The sequence below is a fragment of the Salvia miltiorrhiza genome, chromosome 1, assembly GCF_028751815.1.
Source record: "Salvia miltiorrhiza cultivar Shanhuang (shh) chromosome 1, IMPLAD_Smil_shh, whole genome shotgun sequence".
Classification (NCBI taxonomy): domain Eukaryota; kingdom Viridiplantae; phylum Streptophyta; class Magnoliopsida; order Lamiales; family Lamiaceae; genus Salvia; species Salvia miltiorrhiza.
Genome location: NC_080387.1, coordinates 14,418,683 through 14,430,863, shown reverse-complemented (window position 1 = coordinate 14,430,863; position 12,181 = coordinate 14,418,683). Strand labels below are relative to the sequence as shown.

The following is a 12,181-nucleotide window of genomic DNA, read 5'->3' as shown; positions in this document are numbered from 1 at the left end:
CAAATAACTAGTAAGTTCAGATATCTCTGACTTAGCCAAATAAACATAAAACTTCTGAGTACGCAGCGGAATATGATTCTGATTACATGTATGAAGACATGTAACCCTAGAGTTCATTAATACATAATAAGACAAAAGAATCCCGCTCGTCACTTCATCATCATCGGCAGCTGCTCAACCTGCACATTTAGAAATATATGCAGGGCTTGAGTACAAAAGTACTCAGTGGGCACGTATGCCTAAGTATAAAATACATGCTTCAAAACTGTAAATTGTCATGCCATAATAAACAGTACAGCAAGGGAGTTTTTCGCTAAAAGGCCCAAGCTTACTAAATTCATTTGTGATTCTTAAAGTTCGACTGCAGTCTAAGTTCTCTTGTAATCTATCATATCTGGAACTTTGTGCCGGAGAGGTGGCCACCTCTCACGGTCACTTGACCGGCCAACCCGCTAGATGACTCACGGTCACTGGTGTACACTAGTCAAGGCAGGATAGCTATCAACTGCTCAAGACCCGAATTCGATTACATGATTAAAGTCACATCAGATAGATATCATACTGAAATTTAAACATTTTATGGCAAGACAATATTTGAAATAACTTCAATTAATTTAGTCATGAAATAACTTGCTTGAACATAACATTTAAACTCATTTGATATATATGAAAGTAATGCCCACCTGATATAAACTTTCTGTGGTACAAAAGCTCCTCAACAGATTATCAATCTCGCCCTTGACCTTTATTACGAGAATATATGTACATACATAAGATATTTGCTCGAATAAAAATCCTCAAATGAGAATGTGTATTTAACTATGCATGATCCTTATGCATGAATTATTATTCTGAAATAATAATCAGGGAATTTCTATTGTTAATCCAGGCTATCGGATTTAAACAAAAGCTAAGTCTCGTCTCATGAAGCCGGATAACTAATAAAAATTAATCCGTTCTCTTCAGGATGTTATACACTACTGATTAAATAATCCCGCTCTATGTGGTAGATAGAAAGGAACTAACTCGGCTTATTCATTACATAACCTTGTAGGAATTTATCGGGCTTATCAAATATGAATGGAAATAATAATATAATTTCAAATAATTAAAAGGCTCAACATAAGGCAGCCTAATAATTAATTAAATAGAAGTGAGCTTGAATAATTAACATGTGAGGCCCAATTGAAATAATTCATCGGCTCAAGTAATTAAATAAATCTTGGCCCAATAAATAAATAATTTGATTAACTGGGCTCAATTAAATAAATCAAACGAGGTCCAACGAAGATAATATAACAGCCCAATAAAATAGATGGGCTTCAATTTAAATAAATTCGGCCCAAAGAAATAATGTAATAGAGGCCCATCTGAGTAAAATAAATAAGGCCCAACTGAAATGATACAGCAGCCCAAATATGTGAATAATTAAAGGCCCATATAAATAAATTAAGAGGCCCAATCAGTAATTATAATCGGCCCATATAAATAAAATCAGAGGCCCAATTCATAATTAAAATCGGCCCAATTACAATAAATACAACAAGGCCCAAAAATAGATAATTATGAAGCCCAAAGAAAATAAAGGCCCAAATTTTCGGCCCAAATCAATTAAATAACAAGCCCATTAAACTAAAGCCCAAGGAAATAATTGAATTAGGCCCAACTTAATTAAATTAAAGCCCAAAACAAATTGAAGAGCCCAACTCCAAATTGACTCGGTTCTCTCTCTCAGCAATAATACACTCATCTCTCTCTCTCTCGGTTGGAGCCGATACTCTCCCTCGCCGCACAAGACTTCTCCCTCTCTCTCGCCCGTCCTTTCTCTTCGCGAGCTTCGCTGCGAATTGCTCCGGCGACTGCAGCAGCTAAGCTGCCGCCAACCGAGACTTCGATCGAAGCAGCCGCCAAACTGCCAAGGTCGCCGTTTGAAACTCTTTTCCGTCTCCGAGGTCCACCGCCGCCGCCGCGGAACCGGCGACTCAGTCGGCGCCGGTTGCACCTGCCTCTCTTTCTCCCCGTCTCTAACGTGAAGGGGATCGAAAGCTCTAAATATCCCCTGAAATTTCAGATCGGTTTTCTCCCTCAAATCCAATCTGTCTTCCTTCTCCGGTTACACCGCTGCCGCCTGCTCCGAGCGGCGTCGACTGTCGACGCGTCAAAGCCCCGGCGCTGTCCTCTCTTTCGGCCCTCCGACTCAACTCCGGCAAAGCAGCCCGTCGTCGCTGCAACTGGAAGGTCGGGAGATTCGCCGTGTCGCTGCTTCGATCCGCCACCGCCTTGAGCTATCGCCGTTGTCTGGAGCTGCTGCTGTTTCACCGGAGTCGCGGCTTGCTGGAGGAGCGCCGCCGCCTGCCGCTGCTGTTGGCCAGCCTTCTTCCTATCTCTCCCTCTCGATCCGGCCTCAGCCGAAGCGGGTGCCGCCGCCGCTGCCGTCTGTGGTTCTGCCGCCATCTCCCCCGTCCATTTCAATCGGCGGTTCAGCGTCGTTGCTCCATTCGCGATGCTGCAGTTGCTGTAACACGATTCTCGCCGAGGCAGTAAGAGCTGTCGCCGTCGTCGCCATCGTCTTGGCTCGACCGAACAGGCAGCCATCCTCACTTCCTAAAGCTAAGTTCCAAATCTCCGTTTCTTTCTTTTCGTTGCGTGATTGAGTTTCGATACGAACATAAATTTCCTCGAGTAAGAATCTAGTACTTAGCATTCTATGTGTAAGCATACTGTAGCAAGCCTATATTCGATTCATGAGCTAAGGTATTCTCTTTCTTTTTGTCTGTGGAGTCTGATTTCATATGCATAAGCTGATCATGCTTTGGTTATGTCGCCTATCATGCTTGAATGCAGTAATGTGTGATGGAAAACAATATATGGGCTAAGCAATACCTTGAAATGTGTTGTTGGTTAAATATTGTTGTTTGTTGAACTGGAGTAACTGAACTTAAGGTTCCTGGCAAAGAGGAAATGAATGATTCTTGTTTTAATGCAGGTGCTAATCAAATGGAATGAAATCATTGAAGCTCAGCCTTACCTTGAGATCTTAGCAGAATGAATTGGGGCTGCTCTTCAATATTTTTTTTCGGTGAAATGAAGTGAGATTGAGAGCTGTTTGTTGGCTGGGGTTGATACTAATAATTCATTGGTGAAGAATTGAGTGTAGTGGTGGGGGAAAAAGAAAGAAAAACATAATGATAGTGGTGTGGGAACAAAGTTTAATGGAAAGAAAAAGAGAAGAAAAAGAAAGGAAAAAAAATTGTAGAGGAGAATTATTGATGTATTTTCTCTGACTCGGTGATTCTGTAACTGTAAAGTGAATCACGTGCTCATATTTGCTTGTACTGTTTATTTAAATAAATCTCGATTTCGACATGTGATATCTCGCTAAAATCGATAAGTTATAAAATGAATCTAAATTAAATCCGTAGATTTAATTTGTTCGTTGTCTTGATATTTAAATTAAATCCGCAGATTTAATTAACTCACGAGTCGGAAATAATCCACGACTTGAGTAAAAATAAATTCTAATTCCATCTCACTTAAATAAATAACGTGACTTTGCTAAGTCAGTTATAACTCTGAAATAATATCATTGATTGTTTTAACAATATAAATTCAGGATCATAAGCTGAATTCATATCAGGATAATAACCGTTTTCATTCACTGATGAATAAAAATAAACACTCATAACTGGATTCAAAATATATAAAAGAGTGGGTCATTACACTACTACCCCTCTTAACAAAAATTTCGTCCCGAAATTTGCATTCTTCTCAAACCATTATTGAGGTCACCCAAATTAAAGTCTTCTTTCATCTTCACTCAAAGTCTTCTTCATCAACACACATTCACCGAGGTGACCAAAATCACAAGCAACAACCAGGTTCGACATTTCATTGTTCATATCTACAATTGCATTTTGATTTTCACCTCTTCGTTAATATATTTCTTTGTTTGGATTTTACAGAAGAAAATGCATCGTATTTGTGTTACTTGATTTTGTTACCTAATTTTGCCTGATTTTTCCCAATATATTTGTTACCTGATTTTGGTAAATATTGGATATTTTTCCCAATATATATGTTACCTGATTTTGCCACTTTTTAATTGGTGTTATATGATCGTATTTGAAGAATGGATTCACCATCGATTCTAATCAAGTTACAATACAATTATTCTGAGATAAAAAAGCGAGGACTTATGGTATTAAATATAATCTATCATCATTCTCATTTTTTGTATGAAGCCCAATGTATGTATCTTCATTTGTTTCATGGATAATGTTGTATTTTAATGAATATTGACCAGTAGCAGCACAATGGATGAAAGCCAAGACTCAAGCCTCTGAAGCTATTAGCTAACAAATAAAACAACTTATAATTTTCAGTGGATATAATAATAGCACTGATGGCGGGAAACTTTTGCAAGAGAAAACTTTGCTTTAATATGTATATATATGTGGAATATGAAATATACATATCTCTCAGTTATGCTCTCAATTATAGTTGCACAATAATTCCAATAAAAAAGTCCAATTTTATATTAAAAAACATGATAACTATTTTGTCTTTAATCTATATATAATATAAAATATGAGTTTTTTTACATCCAATTTTTATCTATTCTCATAATTTTTTCCTCCAAATTTTCTATCTTTTTGTATTTTAATTCTTTTCGAAAAATCATTAATTTTGATTTATGAAACAAAAAATAATACTCAATATGGATGTTAAATAAAGATTATAAAAAGATCTTTAGTTTGATGTAAACATAATAAAAAAAAAAAATTTGAGATAAATAATTTATGATCGTTTAAAATGTTAAAATTAATTTATGTTCGCTCTCATTTTTATCTAATATTGAACATCATACTTTTTTTTTTCATTTTGTTTTCGTTTATTGATGAAAAAATAAGTAGATGCCATTTTTTTCCTTTCAAAAAAGTTTACATGATTGTCTAGATGATGAAGATGATCATCGCTATTGTTATTATTATTATTATTATTATTATTATTATTATTATTATTATTATTTAAAGAATATTTAGGTACATCCTTTTGTAATGTGGTCATTTTGTAATTCTTGAATATTTCATGATCCAAATGCTTAAATAATGTCATTAATTACTCAAATGTCTTGATTATTATATATAATCTAATACAAAGTGGTCAATGTTTAGTATATAATCTAATGCAACGTACATGGCCACATGTTGTCCATTTAAAATTTATCTATCTATCTATCTATCTATCTATATATATATATATATATATATATATAATATAGGGGGCGGTTATTCAATAAACCACTCTTATTTTAAGAATTACGAACCAGCAAAAATGCATGAATTTTATGTATAACCTGCATGAATAAACTGTATAAAAGCATGAATTGCGAAAAATAATTTTTTGCTACCTTTGGGATTCGAACTCAGGACCATGAATTTATCCAACAAGGTGATGAATCAACCGTAGATCTTGATGATCTAAGGGCTGAAAATTGTTCCTAATTTATATTTTAAGAAGCGTTCTTATTTTAGCCTTCCCCATATAATATTATAGCCATATAGATAACAAATACCAAATCATCCCTAAAAAAAGAAATAAAAGAAAGAAAAAAAATACCTAATCAAACTTGAGATTCTTGGTCACGTTGTTGTTCTTGAGAAATATCTTCAAGTGACCTGAATTTAAGCTCATTTATCTATATATCTTTTATAATATGTTTATTAATTCATTTTACCAACACTTGCATAATAAGTGCATGTAAATCTATATATATATGTTGTATGAGTGACACTCATCTGTTTATCATCTTTAATTTCTTATGTACACGTCACTTTTTAAATGCATAGCAGCCACGTTTCAACCCATTTTACTTGTCATATTTTTATCATAAAGCAATAAATATTGCAACTAAAAAACCCCTAGAAAACACTATAATAAACACATTATAAATACCCATCTCACTCAATGAAGGGTTTACAAACAAACAACAGCGCCGCGTCTCCAACCCTAGCTAAATCTCTAAATAGTTGTTCACTTTTATATAATACTAGTCGGTAACCCGTCGAAAATCGACGGGAATAAATGAAAATATATAAATATTTGTAATTATTTAATACATTTTTTATTTGATGATTTTTTAACTAAAATAAAGCATTAAATAAGTTTGTTTTAAAGTAAAAGATGTTAACTAAATATATTTTTAGTGAAACAATTCTCTGAACTCATAAACTAATTTTAGACACTTCCACCAATCCAATTTGATTATGATGATTTTAGAATTTTTCGATTCTTAAAAATAAACTTATGTCTCCTCCTCCAAAAAAAAAAAAAAAAAGAAGAAGCAAATACCAAAGTCCGAAGCCGAAACATGATACAGTAAAAGACGAAATATATCCATCCTCATGCTATTATGTATAAAAGAAAAGAAAAACCTAAGAAACCCTTGAAAGTACAAAAGAAATAGACTAAGGGCCGAGCCTCATTAAAACCCTTTTACGGAAAACCCGGTAGGAAAAACCGTAGAAGGAAAAAAGAGTACTCGTCTAAAACGAAAACAAAAAGGAAAGGAAAGAAGAGCGGGAAGGTCAGTTTCAAGAACTCCGGCCTAACCATCGTCCCCAAACCGACCCGGCTCAACCATCCTTATATAACATATTTTATCTATGAACATGAAAAAATATGATGTGATTTATTGTACCTTTCTTCCCTCCAATCACAAGCAGCACGCACATATCAAATAAACCTAGCAAAATATAAGAAAAAAAATATTTTAAATAATATCGTTAATGACTTAAAATTTGTAAAGTTTGAATAAAATATTAAATTTGCAATTACCTCATAATCTATCGAAAATTTCATCATACACAACATTAGTTGTTGTGTCTTGTGTATGACCACTCTCATCACATACTAAAATCTTTAAACCTCTTTTTCTAGTGACTCTTGAGATTGCCACGTAGAGTTGTCCATGACTAAAAACTGGTTTCGGTAGGTATAATCCTACATTTGAAAGAGATTGTCCCTGGCTTTTATTTATTGTCATAGCAAAACAAACACTCACAGGAAATTGCCTTCTCTGAAACCGAATTGGAAATTTAGCGAAATCTGATGGACTCATAATCATTCTAGCTATTGGAAACTTCTTGCCCGATTTTTTTCCTGAAATGAGTTTGCCTTCAATTACGCGTTCCCCAAGTTGAGTTACTATCAGTCTGGTGCCATTGCAAAGCTCATTAGATGGATCAATATTTCTGAGAAGCATTATTATGCATCCTTCTTTCAATTTAATTTCATGACTCGGTAATCCTGAACATTTGATTGTATTGAGATATTCAACCGAGAATACCTGTTCATCAAGGTCCACTTGTCCATCTTCTTTGCAAATACTGTCTGAACTTAGGTAAACCCTTTCCTTGGTAGACATCAGAGACATGACGTAATCATTGATCGTATCAACCATCTCATTGGTGGGGGCCAAGATAGCTCTATTCTTAAACATTTCTGGATCAAATCCATTATTCATGACGTCATTATATGTGTTTTCCACTATAGCTGCAATAGGATTTGTTGTATCGCGTATAAGGATATCTTCTGATAATGCCACAACAGATTCTCCATCACCAAGACTATGTCCGGCTGTACCATCACCTATTTTAAGTATCCAGTTTGCAAATTCTTTGGTTTCTTCTGCATCCGAACCAGAAGCATTTGCCTGAAAAAGTGGAATATTCTTTTATGGTGGCATATGTATTGAGACACACTGGTACAAACAGAAGACTCCACTTTCCGAGTCATTCAAAATAATTAAAAAAAATGACTAATCTCGATCTACAGATGCCAATTATTATAATATTACAACACTGATTGATCTTTAATTCCGCTATTGCTAAGATGTTGATTCATATGATGATTTATTTAGTTGAGAGATGAGGATGGGCTTAACTCTCACCTTTAACCTTTGCAAAAGAAATAAGGATCATTGAATTATAATATTTGTGAAATGTATATTTATATGTATTATTCATTACACTTAGTAATTATCACTAAATTAAACAAAAATATATCTATTGTTTTTATTAGCCTTACTAATTCGAACAATGCAAGATAAAATTATTAAGATAAATACATATATACAAATAATTAGTAATTTTTATATTTTAATATTTTTTATTTGAATTAAAATAATATTAATAAATTATCATGGTAATATAATTTTTTAAAAATATATATTTAGATTAAGATTAAAATACCTGTAATCTCATGTTCTTAGTTAACTTGAGAACTTGACACGAATTCCAAAGTTGAGATGAACTTATAGAAGCATGCACGATGTCATGCCGACTTCCCTTAGGGATAACTGGAAGTATCTGTCGAAAGTCGCCTCCTAAAACAACCACCAAACCTCCAAAAGGTTTTCCAGATCTATCGGGAGATCTCATAATATCCCTTAAGCTTCTATCAAGCGCTTCAAAACAGTATCTATGTGTCATTGGTGCCTCATCCCAAATAATAAGCTTTGTTTTCTCAAGTAGTCCAGCTAAATCGTTATCTGGGTTTATCTTGTTGCATGTGGAGTTTTCGTGGCAGTCCAATGGTATACACTTTGAGTTCATCGGCATATGATTCCCACAATACGCAAATTACTTGTGTGCCACTGTTACATATATAATTAAAAACATAATTTAAAATAAAATTTGAAATACTAATCATTATTAAACGAAAGATTTAGAAACTTACTCTGTATCAGCCAATGTTATGTCACACTTCTTAGCTTTGCCATGCTTCATTTCAACACAATCTATGGTAATATTTTCAGTTTTTACCTCCCCAAGAATATCTTCAAAAAAATGTAATTTAAATACACAATCAAAACTAATATTAGGAAATTATATAATAAAATATTTTTTTTCTATAATATGTTATACATACCCAATACCAATTCTTGATCATGTGAATGAATATTTCGAAAATGGATGAAATCAAATCCATTTTCAGTAATATTCGGGCGTTCAGTTGATTCAGAAATAATGGTTCTAAAGGTAAAACTGATTTTCCACTCATGATTGATTTTTGCATGCTGAAAGTTAGGATTGTTTTTCACTACTTGGAAGTTTTTAATAACTGTTATTTGTCCCTCTTTAAGTAACTCATGAAACTTATTCTTGTTCCCTGTTGAGACGGATGCTTGAATTTTGTTGCCCTACTAAAAATTTGTTATTAGATAGCATAAATTGAAAATGAATAATTTTACAAAACTATTTATTAAATAAAATTGTGATAAGACTTACCCATTCATCAATCACAATCATTTCAAGTCCTTCCTTGCCCAATTTATCTTTTTGAACCCATAAGCGTAAAAGTCTGACAACCACGTATTTATTTCGTATTTTTTCCTTGATGGCATTCAAAGGAATAGCTTCATTATTCGTCGACATTTCCTATATTTAGAGTAAGTAAATAAATTATCAAATATTATGCAGAAAATTATTTTGCAAAGGAAAAAGACAGACATAAATGCCACTTAATGCTGTAATTATACAATGTAATATTTGCATGTTTTTACTGAAGACAGCAGATGATTTCACACCCACAAATAAGGTAAGCATATAAAAGGTGAGCAGAAAGAAGATAACATAAATAGTTTTTGGCGTTGTGTGAACTTTTTTAATTTAATCCAACAAATATGAGTATATAAAATCCACCAACTAAAAGTTTTCACAGTTCAAGCTCGACTCCTCTAAATCATCAAACCACATATTCTAATAATAGTTTCTGCAGATTATCAATTCATAATGGTCTGATCAGTAAAGTAGATAGCCGGAGCTGTCCTCTCAACATATGCTTATATGGGAAAAGAAAATCCCCATCCCCTCTTAAGCAATTGCCAAATCCAACATCTCTACTCATCAGAACACGAGAAACAACAAATTATGATACATAAAAAATGGCAACAAAAACACACACTGATCCACAAAATATTAATTCAGAAAGAGGAATTAAACTGAAACAGAAGCCGATATGAATATAGATCAAATATTGTCATTACGTAGACTTAATCGACGGGCTAAATAAATAGCATAAACTTCAACTTACCAAAAGCAGAACAGGAGAAACAAAGCAGAACCGATTAGTGGAGAAAGAAAGCAGAACAGGAGAAAGAAAGGAGAACCGATCCTTTTTATAGATGAAATATAAGATTGTCAATTTGACAAAGAATTCTACCTTTGATAGGATTTATCTAAGAATTTGAGTCTATCTATAATTTGTTAATAATTGTGATGTTGATCAAATACATATTAATAATTAAAATTTAGAGAAAGAGATAAAGATTATAGTTTGTGCTGCGTGCTTTTCTGGTTCATTGGATTGGAATTCTCGGCTTGTGCAGTTTCTATTATTTTAGATATTATTTTCGATATATATGATCTTGTGCAGCAGCTCGAGATTCATTATTTTAGATATGTATGATTGGGATATAATTAATGTATAAGAAATTAGATATAGAAATTTGTTGATGATAGGTTTGAGATTAGATATATAGAAATTTATTGATTAAAAATTTAGAAAAAATAAGAATCAATGAGAATGGAGGAAAATTAGAATAGAGTGATTCTATTGCGCCACGTAGGATAGAGCTTATAATACTTTTATATATATATAATATATATATATATATATATATATAGAGGTTCATTGGATTGGAATTCTCGGCTTGTGCAGTTTCTATTATTTTAGATATTATTTTCGATATATATGATCTTGTCGAGATTCATTATTTTAGATATGTATGATTGGGATATAATTAATGTATAAGAAATTAGATATAGAAATTTGTTGATGATAGGTTTGAGATTAGATATATAGAAATTTATTGATTAAAAATTTAGAAAAAATAAGAATCAATGAGAATGGAGGAAAATTAGAATAAAGTGATTCTATTGCGCCACGTAGGATAGAGCTTATAATACTTTTATATATATATATATATATATATATATGTCGAGATTCATTATTTTAGATATGTATGATTGGGATATAATTAATGTATAAGAAATTAGATATAGAAATTTGTTGATGATAGGTTTGAGATTAGATATATAGAAATTTATTGATTAAAAATTTAGAAAAAATAAGAATCAATGAGAATGGAGGAAAATTAGAATAGAGTGATTCTATTGCGCCATGTAGGATAGAGCTTATAATACTTTTATATATATATAGATTCGTTTTGAATTAGTATCAATTTCATATAAATATAAAAAAAAATTGTCCTTGCATTGCACGAGATGCAAATGCATACTTGTGCGATGCACAATTTAAATAATACTCCATAAAAACAAACATCTTGCACTAAAAATCATTTATACAGTACTGTACCTATAAATAATAATATAAAAAATCTATATATAAAGTTAGTTTATGAAGCAATTATCACTACAAAGAATAATATTGAAAGAAAAATTACAATACATTGCATTAACTAATATATTTCAAAATACTACATCAACAATGATAGTTCAAACTATTATTAAATCAAACTATTAACTAATATATTTCAAAGTGTACGAATAATGCATACTTTTCAATAATTCATACTCCTTAAATGGATTAAATATCCTTAAATTATTATTATTAAATCAATCCCATAATTTTAAAAATTAATTAAATTTAACAAAATAGCCAACACTCAATTTAATAATTTTGGCATTTATAAAATAAAATTAACAACTTATATTTAACAATATAATTTTGGGCTCTTAGAAATTTAAACTATATTATATGATAGTATAATAGTAAAAATATATAAGTTTATAAGTAGTATGATACTCTATTATATATTTATACTATTATACTATCATATTCACCTCAAAAAATATTAGTTTATAAGTAGTATGATAGTCTATTCAATTGTAATCAATACATAAAAGTATATATTTGCACCTCAAAAATTTAATTTAGAATATTAATTGACATATCATATTTTGATTAATTGTGTGATATTCATCTCAATTCTCAAATGTTTAAATTACAAATTGAATGATACAAATAAATTTCACTCAATTAATATATTACATCGTTAAAATTATAAGGAGTAAAGTGCATCAATTCTGTTATTTATTTAATATGTTGGTGAGTGTTATATTTGCTTTTTGCTTCCTTCGAATTGTGTTGCAAACCA

At 31.8% G+C, this 12,181-nt stretch overlaps 1 protein-coding gene and 1 long non-coding RNA gene across 3 annotated transcripts; both read right to left on the bottom strand.

Moving 5' to 3' along the window:
• Window positions 1–6,372: 6,372 nt before the first annotated feature.
• Window positions 6,373–10,468, bottom strand: LOC131006694 (uncharacterized). Of its 2 annotated transcripts, none has more exons than XR_009095710.1 (3): window positions 10,096–10,468; window positions 6,838–7,214; window positions 6,373–6,745 (listed from the first exon to the last, which is right to left on the bottom strand). It is a non-coding gene; the product is annotated as an uncharacterized LOC131006694 (long non-coding RNA). The 2 variants fall into 2 exon arrangements; XR_009095709.1 differs by having other exon boundaries at window positions 6,838–7,161.
• LOC131006677 (uncharacterized) lies at window positions 8,721–10,126 on the bottom strand. Its single transcript, XM_057933845.1, has 4 exons — window positions 10,049–10,126; window positions 9,291–9,440; window positions 8,932–9,202; window positions 8,721–8,839 (listed from the first exon to the last, which is right to left on the bottom strand). The coding sequence occupies exons 2-4, from the start codon at window positions 9,435–9,437 to the stop codon at window positions 8,736–8,738; spliced, it is 522 nt and encodes a 173-aa protein (XP_057789828.1). The 5' UTR covers window positions 9,438–9,440; window positions 10,049–10,126; the 3' UTR covers window positions 8,721–8,735.
• Window positions 10,469–12,181: the final 1,713 nt, after the last annotated feature.